Genomic DNA, 21,491 nt, shown 5'->3' on the forward strand with positions numbered 1-21,491 from the left:
GCCACTCCGAACACCAGACCTAGCTCAAACCAACCAGCGGCCAAGCCCTGACTGTACTAAACTGTTAAATCCAATGTCTAAAAATGACTCAAACCCGATTGTGCAGCTTCAACACCCACCAGCGATCTCCAGAGGGGTTGGACCTTCCAGTCTACGCCACGCCCAAAGACGTGTACCAGGAGGTTCCATTGGCGGGTGTAGAGAAAGCAACTAATCCACCCGCTCAGGCGGCTGCCCAGGACCATACTGAGCTGCGCACGTCAACTAGGACTTGAACTAGTCCTGCCTACTTACGTGATTATGTTTGTAAATATGTAAATTTGTTCTACGAAGGGAGGGGTGTAATATACCATATAAGGAAGTAAGGAAATGAGCTGCAGGCTTCATTCAGGTCCTCCAAATAGGTGGGAAAATACTTGAATCTCTTTGGCTAAGCCGTCTGGCAGCCCTCTATAAAAGAGGACACTGCCAGACAAGCAGGTTGTTGGGTTGTACTGGTCTACTATTAAAGAGCTGTTGTTACTGAAGAACTGTGTCCGTCTCTTCTATCACCGAATCTAACAGGCCCGCCTCCAGTAGCACTCTGTAAGCCAAAAATGGGGTGCACAGAGGCCTCCTGGGGCACTCCATTTTTGACCTCCCCCGCCTCCAGTAGCACTCTGCAGGCCAAAAACAGGCCCATTTTTGACCTCCCCCACCTCCAGTAGCACTCTGCTGAGACAGCCACGTGCCGCATTTTTTACCTCCCCCGCCTCCAGAATCACTCTGCAGGCCAAAAATGTTGGCCTTACCTTCCAGTTCCAGCCTGTGGGGCTTGTAAGGTAAGTCCTGCGCTTGGCCGAAGGGTAGGGGACGGCGGATGGGCGGGGTGATGTGGGCAGGGCAGCTTTGTGATCCTGCACGGGCTGGATTAATGGCTTCGGCGGGTCGTATCCGGCCCATGGGCCATAGTTTGAGGACCCCTGAAACAATTAAAGGTAGATGTGTGTATATATTTATAGAATAGAATAGAATAGAATAGAATAGAATAGAATAGAATAGAATAGAATAGAATAGAATAGAAAACAAAAACTAAAGTTGGAGGTCTTCTAGTCCAGCCCCTTGCTCAAGGAGGAGAATATATCATTTCAGATGAGTGACTGTCTAGTCCCATGATGGCAAACCTATGGCACGTGTGCCAGAGGTGGCACGCAGCGCCCTCTCTTGGCATGTGAGCCATCGCCCCCGTTCAGTTTTGCCGTGCATGTGCCTCCCGCCAGCCAGCTGGTCTTCGGGTCTCTGCTGTGCATGTGCGGGGTGTGTGTGTGCAGGGGAGCGCACGCACATACGCAGGGGACATGTGCGGGGGGGACACACATGCATGCATGGGGTGGGGTGTGTGCAGGGGATGTGCGCACATGTGTGGGTGCAGTGAGCATGTGCAGAGGCTGCACATGGATTGCATTTTGGGGATTTGTGAGGGTGTGCATGCATTTGCGCACTTTGGGCACTCGGTCTGCAAAAGGTTAGCCATCACTGGTCTAGTCTCTTCTTAAAAACCTCAAATGATAGAGCACCCATGATTTCTGAAGGCAAGCTGTTCTGCTGGTTAATTGTCCTCACTGTTAGGAAGTTTCGACTAGCTAGACTCAAAACCTGAAGCTGTTATTCATATGGTTTAGTCTCCAGGTCTTTGATCAATTTAGGTAGCCCCTGTTCAAAATTAGAGATTTTTGCTTCAAAAAAAAAAAAGTTTAAAGGCTAAAAAGACTACAGCAGTGATTTTTCAAAAAAAAGGATTGATATTATTTAAAGACTGGGAATTTTTGGATTTGGTGGATTTGTTGTTCTGGCTGCTAAATAAATTCAAATTGGAAACTAAAAATGGCTTCAAAACAAGTAAAGACTATTGTCTCCAAAAGTGCTGGGACCTCGCCAGCTCAAACGTCCAAATTGCAATCTCTCTCTGTTCCAACGGAATCACCAATATTAACACTTGAAATGTTGCAGGAAGCCCTTAAAACACAAGCCTCTGTTACAGAAAAAAAAATTACTTTGGTGTTTGAGGATAAAATTCGAGATGTTGCTGAGGAGATAGTTCAAATTAAAGAGATTATTCAAAAACGGAATCAAGAAATCAGAGAAGATATTATCATGGCAGTTCAAGGTCTGGCAGGCCATATTGAAGCAATAGATGAAAAAGTGGAAGAAATTAAACAGTCTAATGAGAACTTGGAAAATAAAATGGGAGAGGTCCAGAATAAGATGGAAAGAGCAGAGGCCGATGTGATAATGATACAATATAGAGATATGGAATTTGCCTTGAGAATAAGAGGCCTCAAAGAAAATAAGCAAGAGAATTTGAGAGAGATCTTTTCAGAAGCATTTGCACAGATAATGGGAGATCAAAAAGCAAATCTTGAATGGCAAATTGACAAAATTTACCGTGTCAATTCATGGGTTGCCAGACAGAAACATTTACCAAGAGACATTGTAGTCTATTTTACTACAAGGAGGATACGTAATGAAATTTTACAAGTCACTTTTAAAAATAAACTTCAAGTGCAGGGGCAGGAGGTTTTAATACTGAAAGAAATCCCCCCCCAAAATGTTGAGAGCCAGAAGGGATTACGCCTTTCTGGTGGAAGAACTGAGAAACCGTCAAATATAGTACAGATGGGAGGTTCCAGCCGGACTAGTGGTGAACTATTCAGGAGAAAGATATCGTCTTAACTCAGTGTGGAAGGCAAGAGATTTTTACACCAATGTACTAAAGGCTGGATGCCCACAGCCCCCAGAAGCTAGAAGGAAGACGGAACAAGAGGGGGCAAAAAAGGGGGAGAAGGAAGAATCGTTGGCACAGGCCCAAAGGGGAGCTTTGCTTACTCAAGAAGATTTAATACAACTTTCAACTACTGCTCAAGCTTTGGAGGTATTCGACAAAATAGAAGAACCTAAGGATCAAAGACAGACCCGAGCAGCAGCCAAGCGTCAAGAAGAATTAAGATTGCAGCAACTAGAGATGATGCAAGAAACTACAAAAACAGAAGCAGTGGGAGGAGCAAGACCAAAAAGTAAAATGCATGGAGATTTCCAGCAGATGCTCCAAAAGCTTCAGGCAGCCAAGAATGGCAACTAGATTTCTGACTTGGAATGTTAATGGCCTAAATTCACCACAAAAGAGGAGAAAAATATTTCATTATTTGAAACAGTTTAAAAATGATGTAATCTGTTTACAAGAGACTCATATTAGAAGTAAAGATCAAAAATATTTAATAAATGCAAGGTTAGGTATACATTTTGTTGCATCTGCTCCCGAGAAGAAGAATGGTATAGTTATATACCTAAAAAAAGATTTAATTGCCAAATTAATTGAAGCAGATGATCAAGGAAGATTTATAGCAATTGAACTTTTAATAAAAGGAGAAAAAATACTTTTAATTGGAGTATATGCACCGAACCAACAACAGGAAAAATTTTATAAGCTTTTACATTCCAAGTTACTACAATGAGATTACAAATCATTCATTTTATTGGGCAATTGGAATGGAGTTTTGGACACTAAAAAAGATAAGAAGGGGCTCTTGCAAAATATCTCAACGCGTGCTAGATTGCCAAAATCATTTTTGAAATGATGGATGATATGGAGTTTAGAGATATCTGGAAAGAGAGGAACCCTGAAGAAAAAGACTTTACTTTTTTCTCTGATAGACATCAATCTTTCTCTAGGACTGATTTCATATTAATTACTAATAATCTTTTTTCTAGGGTGAAGAAGACGAAGATCTGCCCAAGAGTTTTAATGGATCATAGTCCAGTTTGGATGGAATTAGAGTATGGAATGGGATTTAAGAGGTCTTGGAGGTTAAATGAAAATCTGTTTAGATATGAGGAAAATGTAAAAGAATGTAAAAAATTTATGAAAGAATTTTTTATTATAAATATGCATAAGGGTACATACATAAGGGTTTGGGATGCAAGTAAAGCATATATGAGAGGTATTTTGATATATCTGAATAATAAACATAGACGTAAACAGGAAAAAAAAGGAAGGATTTAGAAGAGGAAATTAAAAAAAAAGAACAAGCTTTGATATTGAACCCAGCAGACAAGAAAATAAAAGAGGCAATTAACTTACTGCGAGGGCAATTTAATATGCTAATGGCAGATCAGGTCGCAACTAATTTGCAATATGCTAAACATAATACTTTTTGCAATGCTAATAAACCAGGGAGATGGTTAGCATATCTGTTAAGGAAAAAACAAAAGTCACGGACCATAGAGAAAATAGAATATAAAGGTAAAGAGGTTTATCAGCAAAACATGATTAAAAAAGCATTTTTAGAATTTTATATAAGGTTGTATGCTAGTGATAAAATTCAAAGTATAGATGTAGATAGATACTTACAGAAAGAGAATATTCCTATAATTACAAGAGAGCAAAGGGAGGGTTTAAATCAACCAATAACTTCCAAAGAAATCATGCTTGCAATTAAACAGTTGAAAGTGGGTAAAGCCCCTGAGACAGATAGTTTGACAGCTGCTTATTATAAACACTTGCAGTTAGAAATGGTGGGATCACTCAAAGAGTTATTTACTAACATACAATCTGGAGGAGATGTACCCTCATCCTGGAGGACAGCTTTTATTTCTCTGATTCCAAAAGAGGAGCAAGACTACACTCAGCCAAAAAATTATAGGCCTATATCACTTTTAAATACAGATTACAAGATTTTTGCTAAAATACTAGCAAATAGGTTAATGACAGTCATGCAACAAATGATTCATAATGATCAAACTGGTTTTATAAATGGTAGACAAATGAAGAGTAATGTAAGGCAAGTGGTTAACCTATTAGAGTATTTGGGGAAGAACAACCAAATCCCTGCGGTGCTAATATTTCTTGATGCGGAGAAAGCATTCGATCGATTGAATTGGCATTTCTTATTGAAAATAATAGAAAAGATGCAGTTTGGAGAATATTTTACACAATCTATTAAGGCAATATATCAGAAACAAACAGCGCAAATAATAATTAATGGTAGTTTAACAGATACTTTTAATATAGAAAAAAGAACAAGACAAGGATGTCCCTTGTCTCCATTATTGTTCATCTTGACTTTGGAATTTTTGTTGAGTAAGATACGTGGGTCAAACAAAATAAATGGAATTAAAATTAGGCAGTATGATTACAGAATACGAGCATTCGCAGATGATTTGGTTGTTACTTTAACCCAACCATTACAGTCGGTTGTAGGTTTAATGGATATAATTAAGCAATATGGGCAAGTATCTGGATTTAAAATAAATGCAGGGAAAACGAAGATAATAACTAAAAACATGACTACAAATCAAAAAGATGAATTAGAAAGATTAACAGGATTTGAAATAGTAAAAAAAGTTAAGTATTTGGGGGTTTATATTATGACATCAAATGCGAAATTATTCACGCATAACTATGATCCGTTGTGACAAAAAATACAGAGAGAGATGGAAAATTGGAAAAAATTACAATTATTCTTGTTAGGAAGAATAGCAGCAGTAAAAATGAATGTTTTGCCTAAGTTTTTGTTTCTTTTTCAAATGATACCAATACTTAAAAAAGATGAAAATTTGAAGATATGGCAGAAGGGTATTAATAATTTTGTCTGGACAGGGAAGAGACCAAGAATGAAACAAAAAATAATGCAGGATATACAGGAAAGAGGAGGTCTCAAAATGCCCAATTTAAGATTATATTATGAGGCAGCTGCCCTATCAGCAATGAATGATTGGATGACCTCAACAGAAGAAAGAATATTGAATATTGAGGGATATGATTTGGTTTACAGGTGGCATGCTTATTTACTATATGATAAGAAAGTGGATAAGACTTTTAAAAGTCACATATTAAGGAATGCTTTATTGCATGTCTGGAAAAAATATAAGTATAAACTAAATGAGAAGTTACCAATGTGGGCAATACCCAGACACGCGATAGAGAATATAAGTGTAGAGCAAAAACAAGATGTGATTACATACAAAGAGCTTCTTAACAAGGAAAGAGGTATACTAAAACTAAAATCTTTGAATCAACTAAGAGAAGAAAGGATAATTCAAACATGGTTTCAATATGTACAGTTGCAAGCTAGATGGAGAGAAGATCAGAAAATTGGTATTTTGCAAAATGAGGAGAACTTGGTAAAACAGATTAGAGATCAAAGTCAAATGCATATAAAAAGGTTGTATAATGCATTGGTAGAAATAGATTCAGAAACGGAGTTAGTTAAGGACTGTATGATAAAGTGGGCACAAAATATTGAAGAACCAATAATGATGGAAACATGGGAAAAAATATGGGTTAGAAATGTGAAGTTTACGCAAGCTCAAAACTTAAGAGAGAATTTTTATAAAATGTTTTATAGATGGCATCTAGATCCTAAAAAGCTAGCCTGTATGTATCCAAGTGTGCAACCCAAGTGTTGGAGATGTGAATGTGATGATGCCACATATTATCATATATGGTGGACATGTAAAAAAATTAAGGCATTTTGGATAAAAATATGGTGGATTATTCAAAATATTCTCAAAAAGAAGATAACATTTACTCCACAGTTCTTCTTGTTAGGTATAATTACAGATTGTACTGTTATAGAGACTAAGTTGATTTTAAATTTAATAACAGCAGCCAGACTTTTGGTGGCGCAGTATTGGAAGAAGGAAGACTTGCCTACTATTAAAGAATGGACATTAAAAGTAGTGAACTTAGCAGAGATGGCCAAAATTTCAACGTATTTGAAGGACCGCTCAAATGAAAGATATACATCGGAATGGAGAAGATGGATTGACTATATTCAAAACAAATATCGGACTAAAATGCTTCAAATAGCTTATGAATGAAATCAACTTTTTCTTTTTGAATTGTTTTGTTAGTTGAAAGGGGAGTTAAAGAGCAAGAGGGAATTAAGAGCCTACAGAAATTTAGCATATTTTAGTTTATGTTTGTTAAATGTTACAGCCTGTATTTGCTCTGGGAAGTCCAGGGTGGGGGGAGGGGGGTTGGAGGGAGAGGGGGGATGGGGGATGGGTGGAGGAGGGAAGGGGTGGGAGGAGGGACGGGAAAAAATTGTTGTAATATTTGATAAAACTTTTTAATAAAAAAAAAATACTTCACGTGATCTTGATTCTATGCCTCTGTTTATGCAACCCAGGATTGTATTAGCTTTTTTGACTGCTGCTGCACATTGCTGGCTCATATTCAAATGATCATCCACTAGGACTCCAAAGTCCCTCTCACACTTACTATTTTTGAGTCAGGTCTCGCCTAATCTGTACTTATACCTTTGATTTTTCCCGCCTAAATGTAATGCTTTGCTTTTCTCCACATTAAAATTTATTTTGTTGGATAGGGCTAACAAAAGTTTGTCAAGTTTGTCAAGATGTTTTTAGATCCTGAGTTAGTCTTCTGTGGTGATGGCTATTCCTGCCAGTTTAGTATCATTTGCAAATTTGATGAGTTCCCCTTCAATCCCTCATCTAAGTCATTTATGAAGATATTGAAGAGTATTGGGCCTAAAACAGAGCCTTGTGGTACCCCATTGCTTACTTCTCTCCATGTAGATGTAATACCATTAAGGACTATTCGTTGAGTATGGTTTTTCAGCAGCTACAAATCCATCTGGTGGTGATGTTGTCTATTCCACATTTTTCTTGCTTACCAAGAAGTAGATTGTGATCTACTTTGTCAAATGCCTTACAGAAATCTAAGTATACTATGTCCGCAGCATTTCACTGGTCTATTGATTTGGTGATTTTATCAATGAATGAAATAAGATTGGTTTGGCATGATCTGTTTTTAACAATCCCGTGTTGGCTTCAAGTTGTTCACAGATCTGTTTTTTGATTATCTTTTCCAGGATCTTCCCAGGTATTGATGTTAAACTGGTTGATCTGTAGTTTCCTGGGTCTGCTTTTTTTCCTTTCTTGAAGATGGGAACCACATCAGCCCTTTTCCAATCCTCAGGTACTTCCCCAGTGCTCCAGGAATTTTGAAAGATTTGGTACAATGGTTCTGAGATAACATCTGCCAGCTCCTTCAGAACTCTGGGATGTAATCAGTCAGATCCCAGTGATTTATATTTGGCAAGATCACATAGATGTTCTCTTACCATTTTCTTGCTTATTTTAATTTTTATTTCTAGTTTGTCTTTTAAAGTAGGGTTTTTTTTTTTGGTACGTTGGGCTATAATTTCTTTTTGCGTTAAGACTGATTCAAATAATGAGTTAGGAAGCTCTGCTTTCTCCCTACTGCATGTTACTTTCTTGCCATCTTCTCTCTTTAGTGGACCTACTGTTTCCTTGACTTTTTTCTTGTTATTAATATATTGAAAGAAACTTTTTTAAAAATTATCTTTAACTTTTGTAGCAAGCCTTAGTTCATTCTGAGCCTTTGCTTTCCTGACTTCCGCCTTGCATGCTCTGGCAATTGGCCTTAGTCAAGTATCCCTCTTTCCATTTTCTGTGCTTGTCCTTTTTGTCTTTCAGTTTGTCAGAGAGATCTTTGTGCAGCCATGTTGGTTTCTTTCCTAGGGTCTCTCTCTCTCTCTCTCTCTCTCTCTTTTTATAAAAAAAGTTTTTTATTTTTCAATTTCAAGAATATAAGCATTCCATCTTTCCTTAAACAGTGTGTCGTCTGGATTGTATCTCTGTGCAACATCCTTTACCCTTTTCAACATCATTCACATTCACATTAATATTTTTTCTCTAAACTTAACATTATAATATATTAAATAATTAAACATTGTAAAGCTCTTCATTTTCTTCTTAATGTCTTCTAGTAATAATACCATGTTAACATTAAACATCTTTATTCTCATCTTACGTATACTAACAATTTTCATCTTATTTATATCTCTATCTTAATTATTATTAAGATATCTCTATCTTTCTATTATTCCTTAGTCTTCTTCATTTCCAAACTCCTTTTTTATTCTCTAACCATTGATAAAATACTTCCCATATCATATAGTATTCAGTTTGTTCTTTCTCCTTAATTGCTAATGTTAATCTGTTCATTTCTGCACATTCTAATATTTTCCTAATCACCTTCTCATCAATGGGAATCTCTTCACTTTTCCAATGTTGTGCAAATACAATTCTAGTGGCAGTTAATACATGAATAATTAAATAAATATGCATTCTCTTTATTATAAATTTCAGGTAAAATCCACAGCAGAAATATTTCTAGTTTCAACTCAATATGTTGTTGTATCAACTCTTCCATGTCTTAATTTTTGTCCAATACTTCTTTGCTTCTCCACATGTCCACCACATATGATAGTAAGATTCAGGTATCTGGTGGCACTTCCAGCATTTAGCTAATTTATATTTAAACATCTTTGCCAACCTCGCCGGTGCAAGATACCATCTAAAGAACATCTTATACAAATTCTCTTTATATGCAGTTGACATCGTTAATTTATAGTTCCTGTCCCACAATTTCTGCCATTTATCTAATTCTATAACCAAAGTTTTCGCCCATGCTATCATTGTCTCTTTTACTTGTTCCTCCTCCAACTTTATGCCCAGTAAGTAACTATACAGCTTCTTTATTAATCTTTCTTCTGTCCTGTTAAGATTTTATCTAAATCTGTTAATTCTTTGTAAAAACCCTGTAATTTAGCATCTTTCTCATATTTAGACTGTATCTGCACTTCTGAGTACCACGTTATATCGATCTCTTGCTCACTCATTTCTTCTTTCATTTTAAGTTCCCCCTCTTCATTCAAAATGTCTTTATATCTAACTATATTTCCCATATTAATAATATTTGGGTGAATCAATGCTTCCATTGTTGAAAGCCAAACTGGTATCCTCAAATAGTGTTGTTCATTAGTTTTCTCCCACACCAACATTAGTGCATTCCTTATGTAATGTCTCTGAAAATATCCATGTATCTTATTTTTCCCATACCATAGAAAAACGTGCCACCCCAATTGTAAATCATGTCCTTCCAAAGTCAGTAATCTTATATTCCTCAATACAATCTCCTCTTTCATCCATGTTAATACAGCACCTTGATAGTACAATTCCCAGTTTGGTAGGACTGGGAATTGCTACTTCTTATAACTTGCATCATTTTCAAACCAATTCTTGCTTTTTTGCCTTGCCAAATATACTTATGTATTATTTTATTAAGTTCCTCAAATTTTTTTTCCAATTTTATCGGAATTGTTTGGAATAAGTACAATAATCTTGGCAATATGTTCATTTTAATTGTTGCTACTTTTCCTACCAGTGATAATTGCAGATTCTTCCACTTTTCCAGATCTATTTGAACTTGTTTCAGCAACTTATAATTATCTTCCTTAATTGTTACACATCTTACTGTCAGCTGAATCCCTAAATTTTAACTTTCTTTAAAATCTGAATATCTACTTTCTTTATTAATTCTTTTTTGTTTTGCTTATCCATGAGATTTTTAACTAAAATCTTAGTTTACTCTTTATTTATTTATTTATTGCCACTTCTCCATATTCTTCTAATTTTTTTTTATTAATTTAGGTCCTGTTGTTAGTGGATCTTCCAAGATAAAAGCTAGATCATCTGCTGCAAACGCCTGTAATTTATACTGTTCCCTTTTAATCTCCATGCCTTTTATCTCTGCATCTTGTCTAATGTTTCTATTTAATACTTCCAACATCAATATAAACAATAATGGAGACAGGGGATATGATCATTCTGAGCCTTTGCTTTTCTGACTTCCGCTTTCCATGTTCTGGCAATTGGCCTTAGTTATGTGTCCCTCTTTTCATTTTCTGTGCTTGTCCTTTTTATCTTTCAGTTTGTCAGAGAGATCTTTGTGCAGCCATGCTGGTTTCTTCTTGGATTTGTTTTTCTTTTTCAGTGGTATTGTGCTGGACTGGGCCTTTATGATCACATTTTTCAGAGTTTCCCATCCTTCTTGAGTTGTTTTCCCCTTTAAGATTTTCATCCATGGAATTTTTCCTAGGGTCTCTCAGAGTTTCTTAAAATCAGCTCTTTTAAAGTTTAAGACACTGGTTGGATTATTTTCTATTGCTTGTGTCTGCATTATATTGAATTTCAGTATGACGTGGTCACTTTCACTCAAAGTTCTGGCAACTTTAACTCCCTCTATCACTTCTTCTCTATTAGTAAAAATTAGGTCCAGTATAGCTTTATTTTTAGTTCCCTTCTCTACTTTTTGGATGATAAAGTTGTCAGCTAGGTTGGTTAAGAATCTGTTTGATCTCCCACTCGCTGCAGAGTTGGTCTTCCAGTTGATATCTGGATAGTTAAAGTCTCCCATTACTACTGTGGTATGCTTCCTATATACATTTGTTAACTGGTTGGCAAAGAATTCATCTATTTCTTCTGATTGATTGGGTATACATCCAATCAATGTATACCCAATACATATAATTTACCAATCATAGATTAATATACATCTATGGCAATCAGGGGTGAAATCCAGCAGGTTCTGGAGAACTGGTAGCAGAAATTTTGAGCAGTTCGGAGAACCAGTAGCGGAAATTTTGAGTAGTTCAGAGAACTGGCAAATACCATCTCTGGCTGGCCCCCGAGTGGGAAGGAAATGGAGATTTTGCAGTATCCTTTCCCTGCTAGACCCATCAAGCCACGCCCACAGAACCGGTAGTAAAAAAAAATTGGATTTCACCACTGATGGCTATGTCATCCCCCCCCCCTTTCATATTGACATACATTCTGGAAGGGTTTTATCTTTGATTGTGCATTTCTGTAGATAAGTAGTGAGCTCTCACATATAATGCAATTCCACCTCCTCTTTTTGTAGATCTGTTTCCTTTGAACAATTTCATCCATCAGTACATTCCAGTCATGGGTTTCATCCCACCAGATTTCTGTAATGACAACTATGTCATACCTACCCTCCTGTACTATTGCTTCTAGTTCACCCTGTTTGTTCCCCAAGCTTTGAGCATTTGTATATAAGCATTTAAGATTTTTATGCCTATCCATGGGTATGATTCCTACAGCTCCTAATTGTTGTTTGAGTTTTTCTTTTATCTCATCACTCCCTACCTCATTGTTTGATTTGTTTTCTTGGGATTTATGATTGGTTTTGTGTTCGAAAGATTCTAAATATTGGTTGCCCTCCCCCCTCAATTTTAATTTAAAGTGCTTCGGATGAGTCGGGCTAATCTTTTTCCCAGTACATTCCCAGTCTTCGTGAGGTGCAGTCTATTCCTTACCAAGAGTCCTTTTTATAGGTAATGCAGTCCATGGTTCAGGAAACCAAAGTTTTCTTGGCGACACCAACCCTTATCCAGTGGCTTATTTCTAGAATTCTTTTTCTCCCCAATGGGTGTTGACCTTTCATTGGGAGTACTGATGAGAACACTACTTATGCTCCTAGCTCCTTAACTTTATTGCCTAGTTCAGGTATCGGCAACCCACGGCTCTGCTGTGGCTCCTTATCAGATGATCCCACCACTGGCTGGCCCCGCCCTTCACCCTCCCCTCCCAGTCACTCCTCGCCTGGCCTGAGAAGGGCGACGGTGGGGGATGGAGAAACTGATTCTCTTTTGCCTCATCTCTTGCTGGTACTTCTTCCTGCCCTTCTTGGTGCTGGGCATGCCTTGGTCGCTTGGGGAGATGTGCAACCTGCTCTCCGCACTGGCCTCGCTAACACGACAGCTGGCAGGGTGGAATTGGGATCCAGGAGGAGGGATGACAGAAAGGGGGATGGGCCTGCAGTGCCCAGCTGCGGCTTTAAAACTTGCATGGGGGACTTTCGCTGCCTGGAAGATGCTTTTCAATCAAAGCCACCAGTAGCACCACTCTGCTGGAGGAGTAAAGGAGCTCAGGACAATGGGAAAAGGGGGATGGCACCCCCGAATCTTGCACACCCACCCTGGGGGTCAGGCTCGGAGAAAGCCAGAGCACCCTTGCCAAAGACGCTCATCTGTCAGCTGGTCATCCTGCCCGCCCCCCCGCACCTTTGCTGCACTTTGGCCAAGCCCAGCCATTTGCTTGAGGAGGGTCTCCCCACTCGTGTGCACCCTTCTGGCTCCGCCACAGCCGGCCAGGGGGTTGTGAGAAGAAGAGGATGGTTGTCTTCAGGGAAGCTTCCACCGCAGCTCACGTTCGTTCCTCAGCCAGCCCAGATTTTCAAAAAATTACAAAGAAGAAAGAAAAGAACTAGCGAAGCACCCCAAGGTTGGCCCCGCCTCGGCTTTCCAAAAGAGAGAGAAGAGACAGAGGGAGGAGAGAGAGAGATACAGAGATACACACAGACAGACAGACAGACAGATACAGAGAGAGGGGGGAGAGAGGGGGAGAGAGAGACAGAGAGAGAGAGATACCGAGGGGGGAGATAGAAGGGGAGAGAGAGAAAGAGAGACATGGAGACACAGAGAGAGGGGGAACAAAGACAGCCACTTTTTGTAGCCTTCATAGATCTTACGAAGCCTTTTGACTTGGTTAGCAGGGACGGCCTTTATAAAATTCTCCCCAAGATTGGATGTCCACCTCAGCTCCTCAACATCATCAGGTCCTTTCATGAGGAAATGAAGGGCACTATAGTTTTTGATGGCTTAACATCAGATTCCTTTGATATTCGAAGTGTGCCAGTATACCAACTCTAATAAATGGGAACTTTGAGAAGATGCCTCTCTCAGAGTTTTTAATTGGAGTTGGGGTTTTCCAGAACACTGACGCCCTAATGACCAGCTGGGTAGGCATGGCTAGGGGGGTCATGTGACTGGGTGGGAGTGAATGTTGTTGAGTTGGCCATGCCCACCCAGATTTTGTGGCTCCTGGTGTTTTCTTTTCTGTGGGAAACTGGTTCAAATGGCTCTTTGAATATTTAAGGTTGCAGACCCCTGGCCTAGTTGCTTATAATCTCTCAATATTGTAATTAGGTTCTTTGTTGTGTCATTCATCCCAATGTGAAAGAGGAGGAAAGGGTAGTAATCTGTGGGCCTAATTATTTTGGTTAAGTTCTCAACCACATCTTTAATTTTTGCTCTAGGAAAACAACATACCTCCCTAGATTGTATGTCCGGTCTGCAGATGGCTGGTTCTGTTCCTTTGAGAATAGAATCTCCCATCACCAACACTCATCTTCCTTTTTTAAGGGGTGCAGTCTGGGGTGCTTTTCTGTTTATCTCAGGTGTATTTGTTGATGTGACTTTTTAGGGATATTTGATGATGTCTCTTTTCTAGGTGTCTGCATGTTTTCTTTGAGGGTGAGGTTGTGGGCCTGTGTATTTTCATCTAGGGGGAGAAATTGATTGCTCAGTTTTAATGGGGCTGCTTCTGGTTGAGTTAGATTGGCCAGTAGGGGTTTGTAGATGTATTCTGCTTTTTTCTTTGATTATTGTTTCCTTCTATGTGTGTCATACCTCCATTTATTTTCCTCCAAGGGTTTATCAGCAGGGTCAAATCCTCTGGGAGTTATTTGTTCAATAGAAAATGAATAGAATAGAACAGAATAGAATAGAATAGAATAGAATAGAATAGAATAGAATAGAATAGAATAGAATAGAATAGAATAGAATAGAATAGAATAGAATAGAATAGAATAGAATAGAATGATATAGTTTGATTTGGGCATAGCTTTCTTGTGTAGGTTGGAATTTGGCTAAAGTTGCCTCTAGATTCCTTACTTTTTCCTCTGGTAGGTCACATAGTTTTCATTTAATACATGTATCATTTGGGCGTTCTTTGGGCATAAGCACATTAACAGATTAACAGAGTTGGAAGGTATCTTGTAGGTCATCTAGTCCAACCCCCCGCCCAAGCAAGAAACCCTACACCATTTTTGACAGATGGTAGTCCAGTCTCTTCTTGAAAGGTTTCAGTACACACATGGAACATATGTTGCATACCACAATAGTATCAGTCACCTGTTCCATGAGTTTGTTTCTTTTTGATGGTTCTTTTTAGGGTAAAAAAATTGTGTGTGTGTGTGTGTGCATGTGCGTGTGTGACAGTTATTTCCTAATTCAAATCTTTTCCCCCTTGTTCAACTACAGCTAGTCCTCGACTTACAACAGTTCATCTAAAATTGAAAGTTACAGCATTGAAAAATGTGATTTATGACTGTTTTTCAGTTACGATCTTTGCAGCATCCCCATGATCAAAAGTCAGGTGCTAGGCAATTGGTTCATACTTATGTCCAGTGCAGTGTCGCAGGGTCATGTGATCCCCCTTTGCAACCTTTTGACAAGCAAAGTCAATGGGGAAGCCAGATTCACCTAATAACCAGGTTATTAACTTATCAATTGCAGTGATTCATTTAACAATTGTGGCAAGAAATGTTGTAAATTGGGACAAAATTCACTTACCAAATGTCTCACTTAACAACAGAAATTTGGGACTCAATTGTGGTAGTAAGTCAAGGATTACCTGTACTACATTTGGATCAGGGAGACTAACATTATAAACTTTAGCTTTAAAGCTCTTATTTGCAATATTTCAACGGAATTGTTAGGAGTGGAAATCAGAGTATTAGTTGAGGTTGAGAAAGGATATTATAAGACAGGGGTCCCACACGGTACTGGTCTGTGGCCTGTTAGGAACCAGGCTCCACAGCTGGAGGTGAGTGGCAGGTGAGTGAGCAAAACGCAAACCATCCACCCACACCAGTCCGTGGAAAAATTGTCCACAAAACTAGTCCCTGGTGCCAAAAAGGTTAAGGACTGCTGGTATAAGACAATATTAAATAGTTAAAAGTTTCACAACAAATTTGATATACGGTAATTAATGCTATACATTACCCATAATTCAAGCAGAATACACATTATAGTCTTCACAGATCATTAGACATAGAAATTCATGCAAAAAAATTATTCACTTGAACATGAACACCTAGAAATGAGTAAAGTAATAAATAGCAGCCACCATGAGTTTGTTAAAAACAGATCATGCCAAACCAATCTTATTTCATTCTTCAACATAGTGACTAAATTAGTAGACCAGTGAAATACTGTGGACATAATATACTTAGACTTCAGCAAGGCATTTGACAAAGTAGACCACAACCTACTTCTTCATAAGCTAGAAAAAAGTGGGATAGACCACTTCACCACCAGATGGACTCGCAACTGGCTGCCAAACCCTACTCAATGAGTAGTCCTTAATGGGTCTAAGTCTACATGGAGGGAAATAAGCAATGAGGTGCCAAAAGATTGTAAGGTCTCCTGCTTGAGTGGTGTGTTGAACTAGATGACCTATATGGTCCCTTCCAATTATGTTAATCTGTTAGATGAAGTGGCATGCTTCGTTGCTATTAAACATATTTAACAACACATATTTATTATCTTCACATACATCTTCAGAAAATAACCAGGTCATCACTTGGTCCCTTCGGCTGATGTTATGCAATGCCAGGTCCGTGGTTAATAAGGCCCCCCTCATTCACGATCTTATACAAGAGGGAGGAGCGGACCTGGCGGGTATTACGGAGACCTGGTTGGGCCCGGAGGGTGGCGTCCCTCTGGTTGAAATGTGCCCACCAGGCTTCAGAGCATTCCATCAGCCGAGGGTCCAGGGGAGGGGCGGGGGGGTGGCGGTTATTATTAACGAGGATCTGGGTCCGAGGGAGACCACTGTGCCTCAGATAGCCGGATGTGAGTCCCTCCTTGTGAGGTGGGGCCGTGGGGTTCAGATGGGCTTGTTGCTTACGTACCTGGCTCCCTGCCGCGTGGCAACAGCCCTACCTGAGCTACTCGACGTGATAGCCACGGTGGCAGTAGATACACCCAGGCTTTTAGTCATGGGTGATTTCAACTTGCCATCCGTCGGTGAAACGTCTGAGGTGGCTCGGGAGTTCATGGCTTCCATGACGGCCATGGACCTGACCCAGTTAGTTCATGGCCCTACTCACAGGGGAGGTCACAATCTGGATTTGATTTTTGTCTCTGGCCAGTGGTTGAGTGGTCTTGTTATAGAGGATATAGACATGGAACCCTTGTCATGGACTGACCACTCACTCCTTCGCCTAGATCTTCGAACCGCGACCCCTCGCCGCAGGGAGGCGGACCCAACTAGATGGATCCGCCCCAGGCGCCTGATGGATCCTGATAGGTTCCAGACGGAGCTTGGGCCATTTCCTGAGGATCTAGCACATGACTCGGCCGAGGACCTGGTAGCCGCCTGGGATCGGGCGGCTGGTGGGGCCTTGGACTGAGTTGTGCCTTTGCGGCCTCTGACCCGATGCCGATCCCGTGCGGCTCCTTGGTTCACTGAGGAGCTGAGGGAAATGAAGCACCGGAAAAGACGCCTGGAGAGCGGTTGGAGGGCCAGTCTCGCTGAATCTGATCGAACACTGGTAAGGTCGCATATTAAGGCCTACCTAGTGGCGATAAAGACGGCAAAGTCTAACTACTTTTCTGCCTCTATTGTGTCATCAGGGAATCGTCCGGCCGCCCTGTTTAGGGTGACCCGCGTCCTGCTCCATCTGGGAGTGCGGGAGGATCCCTTAGAAGGCAGGGCGGAGGATTTCGGACAATACCTGTATGACAAAATCGCTCAGATCCGGGGGGATTTGGACTCTGACTGGGTAGATCAGGGCAGGGTGACGAGGAACAGTCTTGAGAATGTTATCTGGGAGGAGTTTGATGTTGTGACTCCCGATGATGTGGACAGGATTTTGGGGAGACTTAGTGCAGCCACATGTTTACTGGACCCGTGTCCCTCCTGGTTGGTACTGGCTTCCCGGGAGGTTACACGAGGCTGGCTCCAGGGCGTCATTAATGCTTCGTTGAGTGAGGGTCACTTCCCCGCTGCCCTGAAAGAGGCGGTGGTGAGGCCTCTCCTCAAGAAGCCGTCCCTGGATCCAGCAATATTGGCTAACTATCGTCCTGTCTCCAACCTTCGCTTCATTGCGAAGGTTGTTGAGAGTGTGGTCGCGCAACAGTTTCCACAATTCCTGGAGGAAACATCCTATCTAGATCCGTTCCAGTCGGGTTTCAGGTCTGGGCACAGCACGGAAACGGCATTGGTCGCGTTGGTGGATGATCTCTGGAGGGCTCGGGACAGGGGTTATTCCTCTGTTCTGGTCCTATTAGATCTCTCAGCGACTTTTGATACCATCGACCATGGTATCATGCTGCACCGGCTGGAAGAGTTGGGGGTGGGAGGCACTGTGTTGCAGTGGTTCCCCTCCTTTCTCTCCGACCGGTCACAGTTTGTGTTGGCAGGGGGGCAGAGGTCGACCTCGAGGCCTCTCATTTGTGGAGTGCCGCAGGGATAGGTCCTCTCGCCCCTTCTGTTCAACATTTATGTGAAGCCGCTGGGCGAGATCATCCGTGGCTTTGGGGTGAGATACCACCAGTACGCTGATGACACCCAGCTGTACATCTCCACCCCAGGCCACCCCAACGATGCCCTTGAAGTGATGTCCCAGTGCCTGGAGGCTGTGCGGATCTGGATGGGGAGGAACAGGCTCAAGCTCAACCCTTCCACGACTGAGTGGCTGTGGCTCCCGGCATCCCGATATAGTCAGTTGACTCCATCACTGACTATTGGGGGCGAGTCTTTGGCCCCCACTGAAAGGGCTCGCAATCTGGGAGTCCTCCTGGATAGGCAGCTGTCTTTGGAGGAACATCTGACGGCTGTTACCAGGGGGACCTTTTATCAGGTTCGCTTGATTCGCCAGTTGCGGCCCTTTCTTGATCGGGATTCCTTGTGCACAGTCACTCACGCCCTCGTCACCTCTCGCCTTGACTACTGCAACGCTCTCTACATGGGGCTCCCCTTGAAGAGCATCTGGAGGCTCCAGCTGGTCCAGAATGCAGCAGCGCGGGTAGTGATGGGAGCAACATGGCGCTCCCATGTAACACCGCTCCTGCGCGAGCTGCACTGGCTCCCGGTGGTCTTCTGGGTGCGCTTCAAGGTGTTGGTTATCACCTTTAAAGCGCTCCATGGCATAGGGCCTAACTATCTCCGAGACCGCCTGCTGCTACCGACGACCTCCCATCGACCCGTGCGCTCCCACAGAGAGGGCCTCCTCAGGGTGCCATCAGCCAAACAATGTAGGCTGGTGGCCCCCAAGGGGAGGGCCTTCTCTGTGGGGGCTCCCACCCTCTGGAATCAGTTGCCCCCGGAGATAAGAAGAATCCATGACCTCAGTGCCTTCCGTCGTTCCCTGAAAACCCATCTTTTTCAGCAAGCCGGGTTGGCTTAAGAAGAAACTTTTAAATTCTTTTAATTAGTCTGTGATTCTTAACTTTCGGGCCAAAATTTATATATATTTTTAAATGTTTTAATATTTGTATTCTATATTTTTTATCTTGGCTGTACACCGCCCTGAGTCCTCAGGGAGAAGGGCGGTATATAAATTGGAAATTAAATTAAATTAAATTAAAATGAAACTAATATTAGTAACAGATTGGTCTCATTTAGTGCAATCTTATTTTTTATTTTTATAAGGCCAATGAAACTTCCCATTTATGAAGTTGCAATGATGTTTATTCATAACTGCTGTGGGTTATTTTTATTGCTTGTACCATATCCTGAGGCTGAGAGATACTGGGTAATACATTTTTAAATAAAAGCAGCAAAGCAGAACTATTTTACAGCAGAACTATTTTTTTATTTTGTAACAATGCTTAAGATACCCTTCTCTTTTTTCACAGTAATTCTAGGAAATATATTGGACTGAAAAATATTGACTGTCCCAAAGTTATTCAAGGAGCTAAGTGGACTAGAACCTAACTCTCCTCTAATCCTACATCTTAATCATTACACCAATCTATTACCAAGAATCAGTGATGAAACTGATTTTGTCCCATAAATTATGAACCAATGATCAGAAATGTATATTGTACAACATATTGTACCAGGATTGGAGCTGAAAGGTGAAAGGGAGCAGAATGCCCCCTCCCTCATGTTGGGGTAGACCAGGTGTCTCGATAGAAAAACACTTTATATGTGTGTGTGTGTGTGTGTCATTTTTATAAAATAGTAATAACAAGAGGAGACTATCAAGATGGTGCACAGTAAGTAAAGAAAATAATAATCTGAAACAAAGACATAGCCATACAGAGCTTCATAAGCCAAAATTATAAAGCAATCTTGGAACTTCCTGGTGAAAGCAATTCCTTCTATAACTGTCCATCAACATGGCTTAGGGCCGGGATATCTGCGAGACCGCCTTCTGCCACCAATAGCCTCCCACCGACCGGTTCGCTCGCACAGAGAGGGCCTCCTCAGGGTGCCGTCGGCCAGACAGTGTCAGCTGGCGACCCCCAGGGGGAGAGCCTTCTCTGTGGCAGCACCCGCCCTCTGGAATGACCTACCCCCTGAGATACGCATGATATCAGACCTCCGGACTTTTCGTCGGGCCCTGAAAACACACCTATTCCATCTAGCCGGGCTGGCTTGATCCCATCCTCTCAGTTTTAATTGAATTCGGTTTTAATTGGGTTGTTTTTAATATCTTGGGCCGAAATTATTTAATTGTTTTTTAAATTGTTTTTAAATTTTATATGCAATGTTTTATCTTGGCTGTACACCGCCCTGAGTCCCGCAGGAGAAGGGCGGTATAGAAATAAAATTAATTAAATAAATAAATAAATAAATAAATAAATAAATAAATAAATAAATAAATAAATAAATAGTAATGGATACAGTGTAATTTAGTAATTGACATCTAAGTTGACAAGTACTTGGCATTTAAGGTAATTAGTTTTCCCAAGTAAAGTAAAGGTGAATAAAAATTTCTTAGCTAATGTCATGACCTGGCAAATAGCCATCCCCACAAGCAACTGATATTAACCAATTTTAGTAATGTAATGTAATGATAAAATGGATACTCATGAGGGAGAGGATGCATTCCAGAGAAATAAGAAGCAACTTAGCCCAGATATTACGTGTGAGAGAAAGACGGTGAAGACAGCTTCTCTCTAATAGTTCACAGAGTATATTGTAAATGCACACAGTAGCTCCTCAGGCTGGCAAAATTTTGTCTACAAGTGTGAAACAATAAAGAATTTAGACTGGAAAAATTGCCATGAATCACTTTTGGTTTTGAGCCTGATCTAAGCACTCAGGGATCATGAATTTAAATATATATTTTTTAAAAATCATATTCAAATATTTTCTCCAAATCCACATTCCAGTAAATATGGTAATAATGCTGCATACAACTGCCTACCTCTTCTTCTCTAAGCTTCTGTCTTCTCTTTTCTTCCACAGCTGCCCTCTTTTGCTCCTCCCTCATCCTCTGCTCCTCCAACTTCTTCCATCTTTCTTCTATTTGTTTCTCATACTGAAACTTTGCTCTTCTTTCTTTTTCTAAGATTTGCTGCTCCCTGACAGCTTATAATAAAATAAATTTAAAAATCTCAAATAAAACTTGACTCCACATATTCCAACTTTTATCTAAACTGTAGATTAGCAGTCCTTAGGCAGTCAGAACAATAGCAAATATGTCCAGGGTGGAGTTATCAAAAGGCTTGATGGACCCCAAGTTTGCATATGTATATACTGTATAGAAAACAAATGTTCTAAGGGAAAGTATGTTG

The 21,491-nt window shown here is 40.6% G+C and overlaps 1 protein-coding gene across 1 annotated transcript in view; it reads right to left on the reverse strand.

Annotated features, from left to right (window-relative positions):
* Positions 1-21,217, reverse strand: part of MAP7D2 (MAP7 domain containing 2) — a 129,599-nt gene extending 108,382 nt beyond the window's left edge. The window contains exon 1 of the mRNA XM_070943244.1: positions 21,122-21,217. Within this exon, the coding sequence (XP_070799345.1) occupies positions 21,122-21,187 (66 nt within the window). The 5' untranslated portion in view covers positions 21,188-21,217. The remainder of the gene's footprint in view (positions 1-21,121) is intronic.
* Positions 21,218-21,491: the final 274 nt, after the last annotated feature.

Source organism: Pituophis catenifer, unplaced genomic scaffold (assembly GCF_029215685.1).
Source record: "Pituophis catenifer annectens isolate HBS135680 unplaced genomic scaffold, rPitCat1.0.hap2 SCAF_4, whole genome shotgun sequence".
NCBI lineage: Eukaryota > Metazoa > Chordata > Lepidosauria > Squamata > Colubridae > Pituophis > Pituophis catenifer.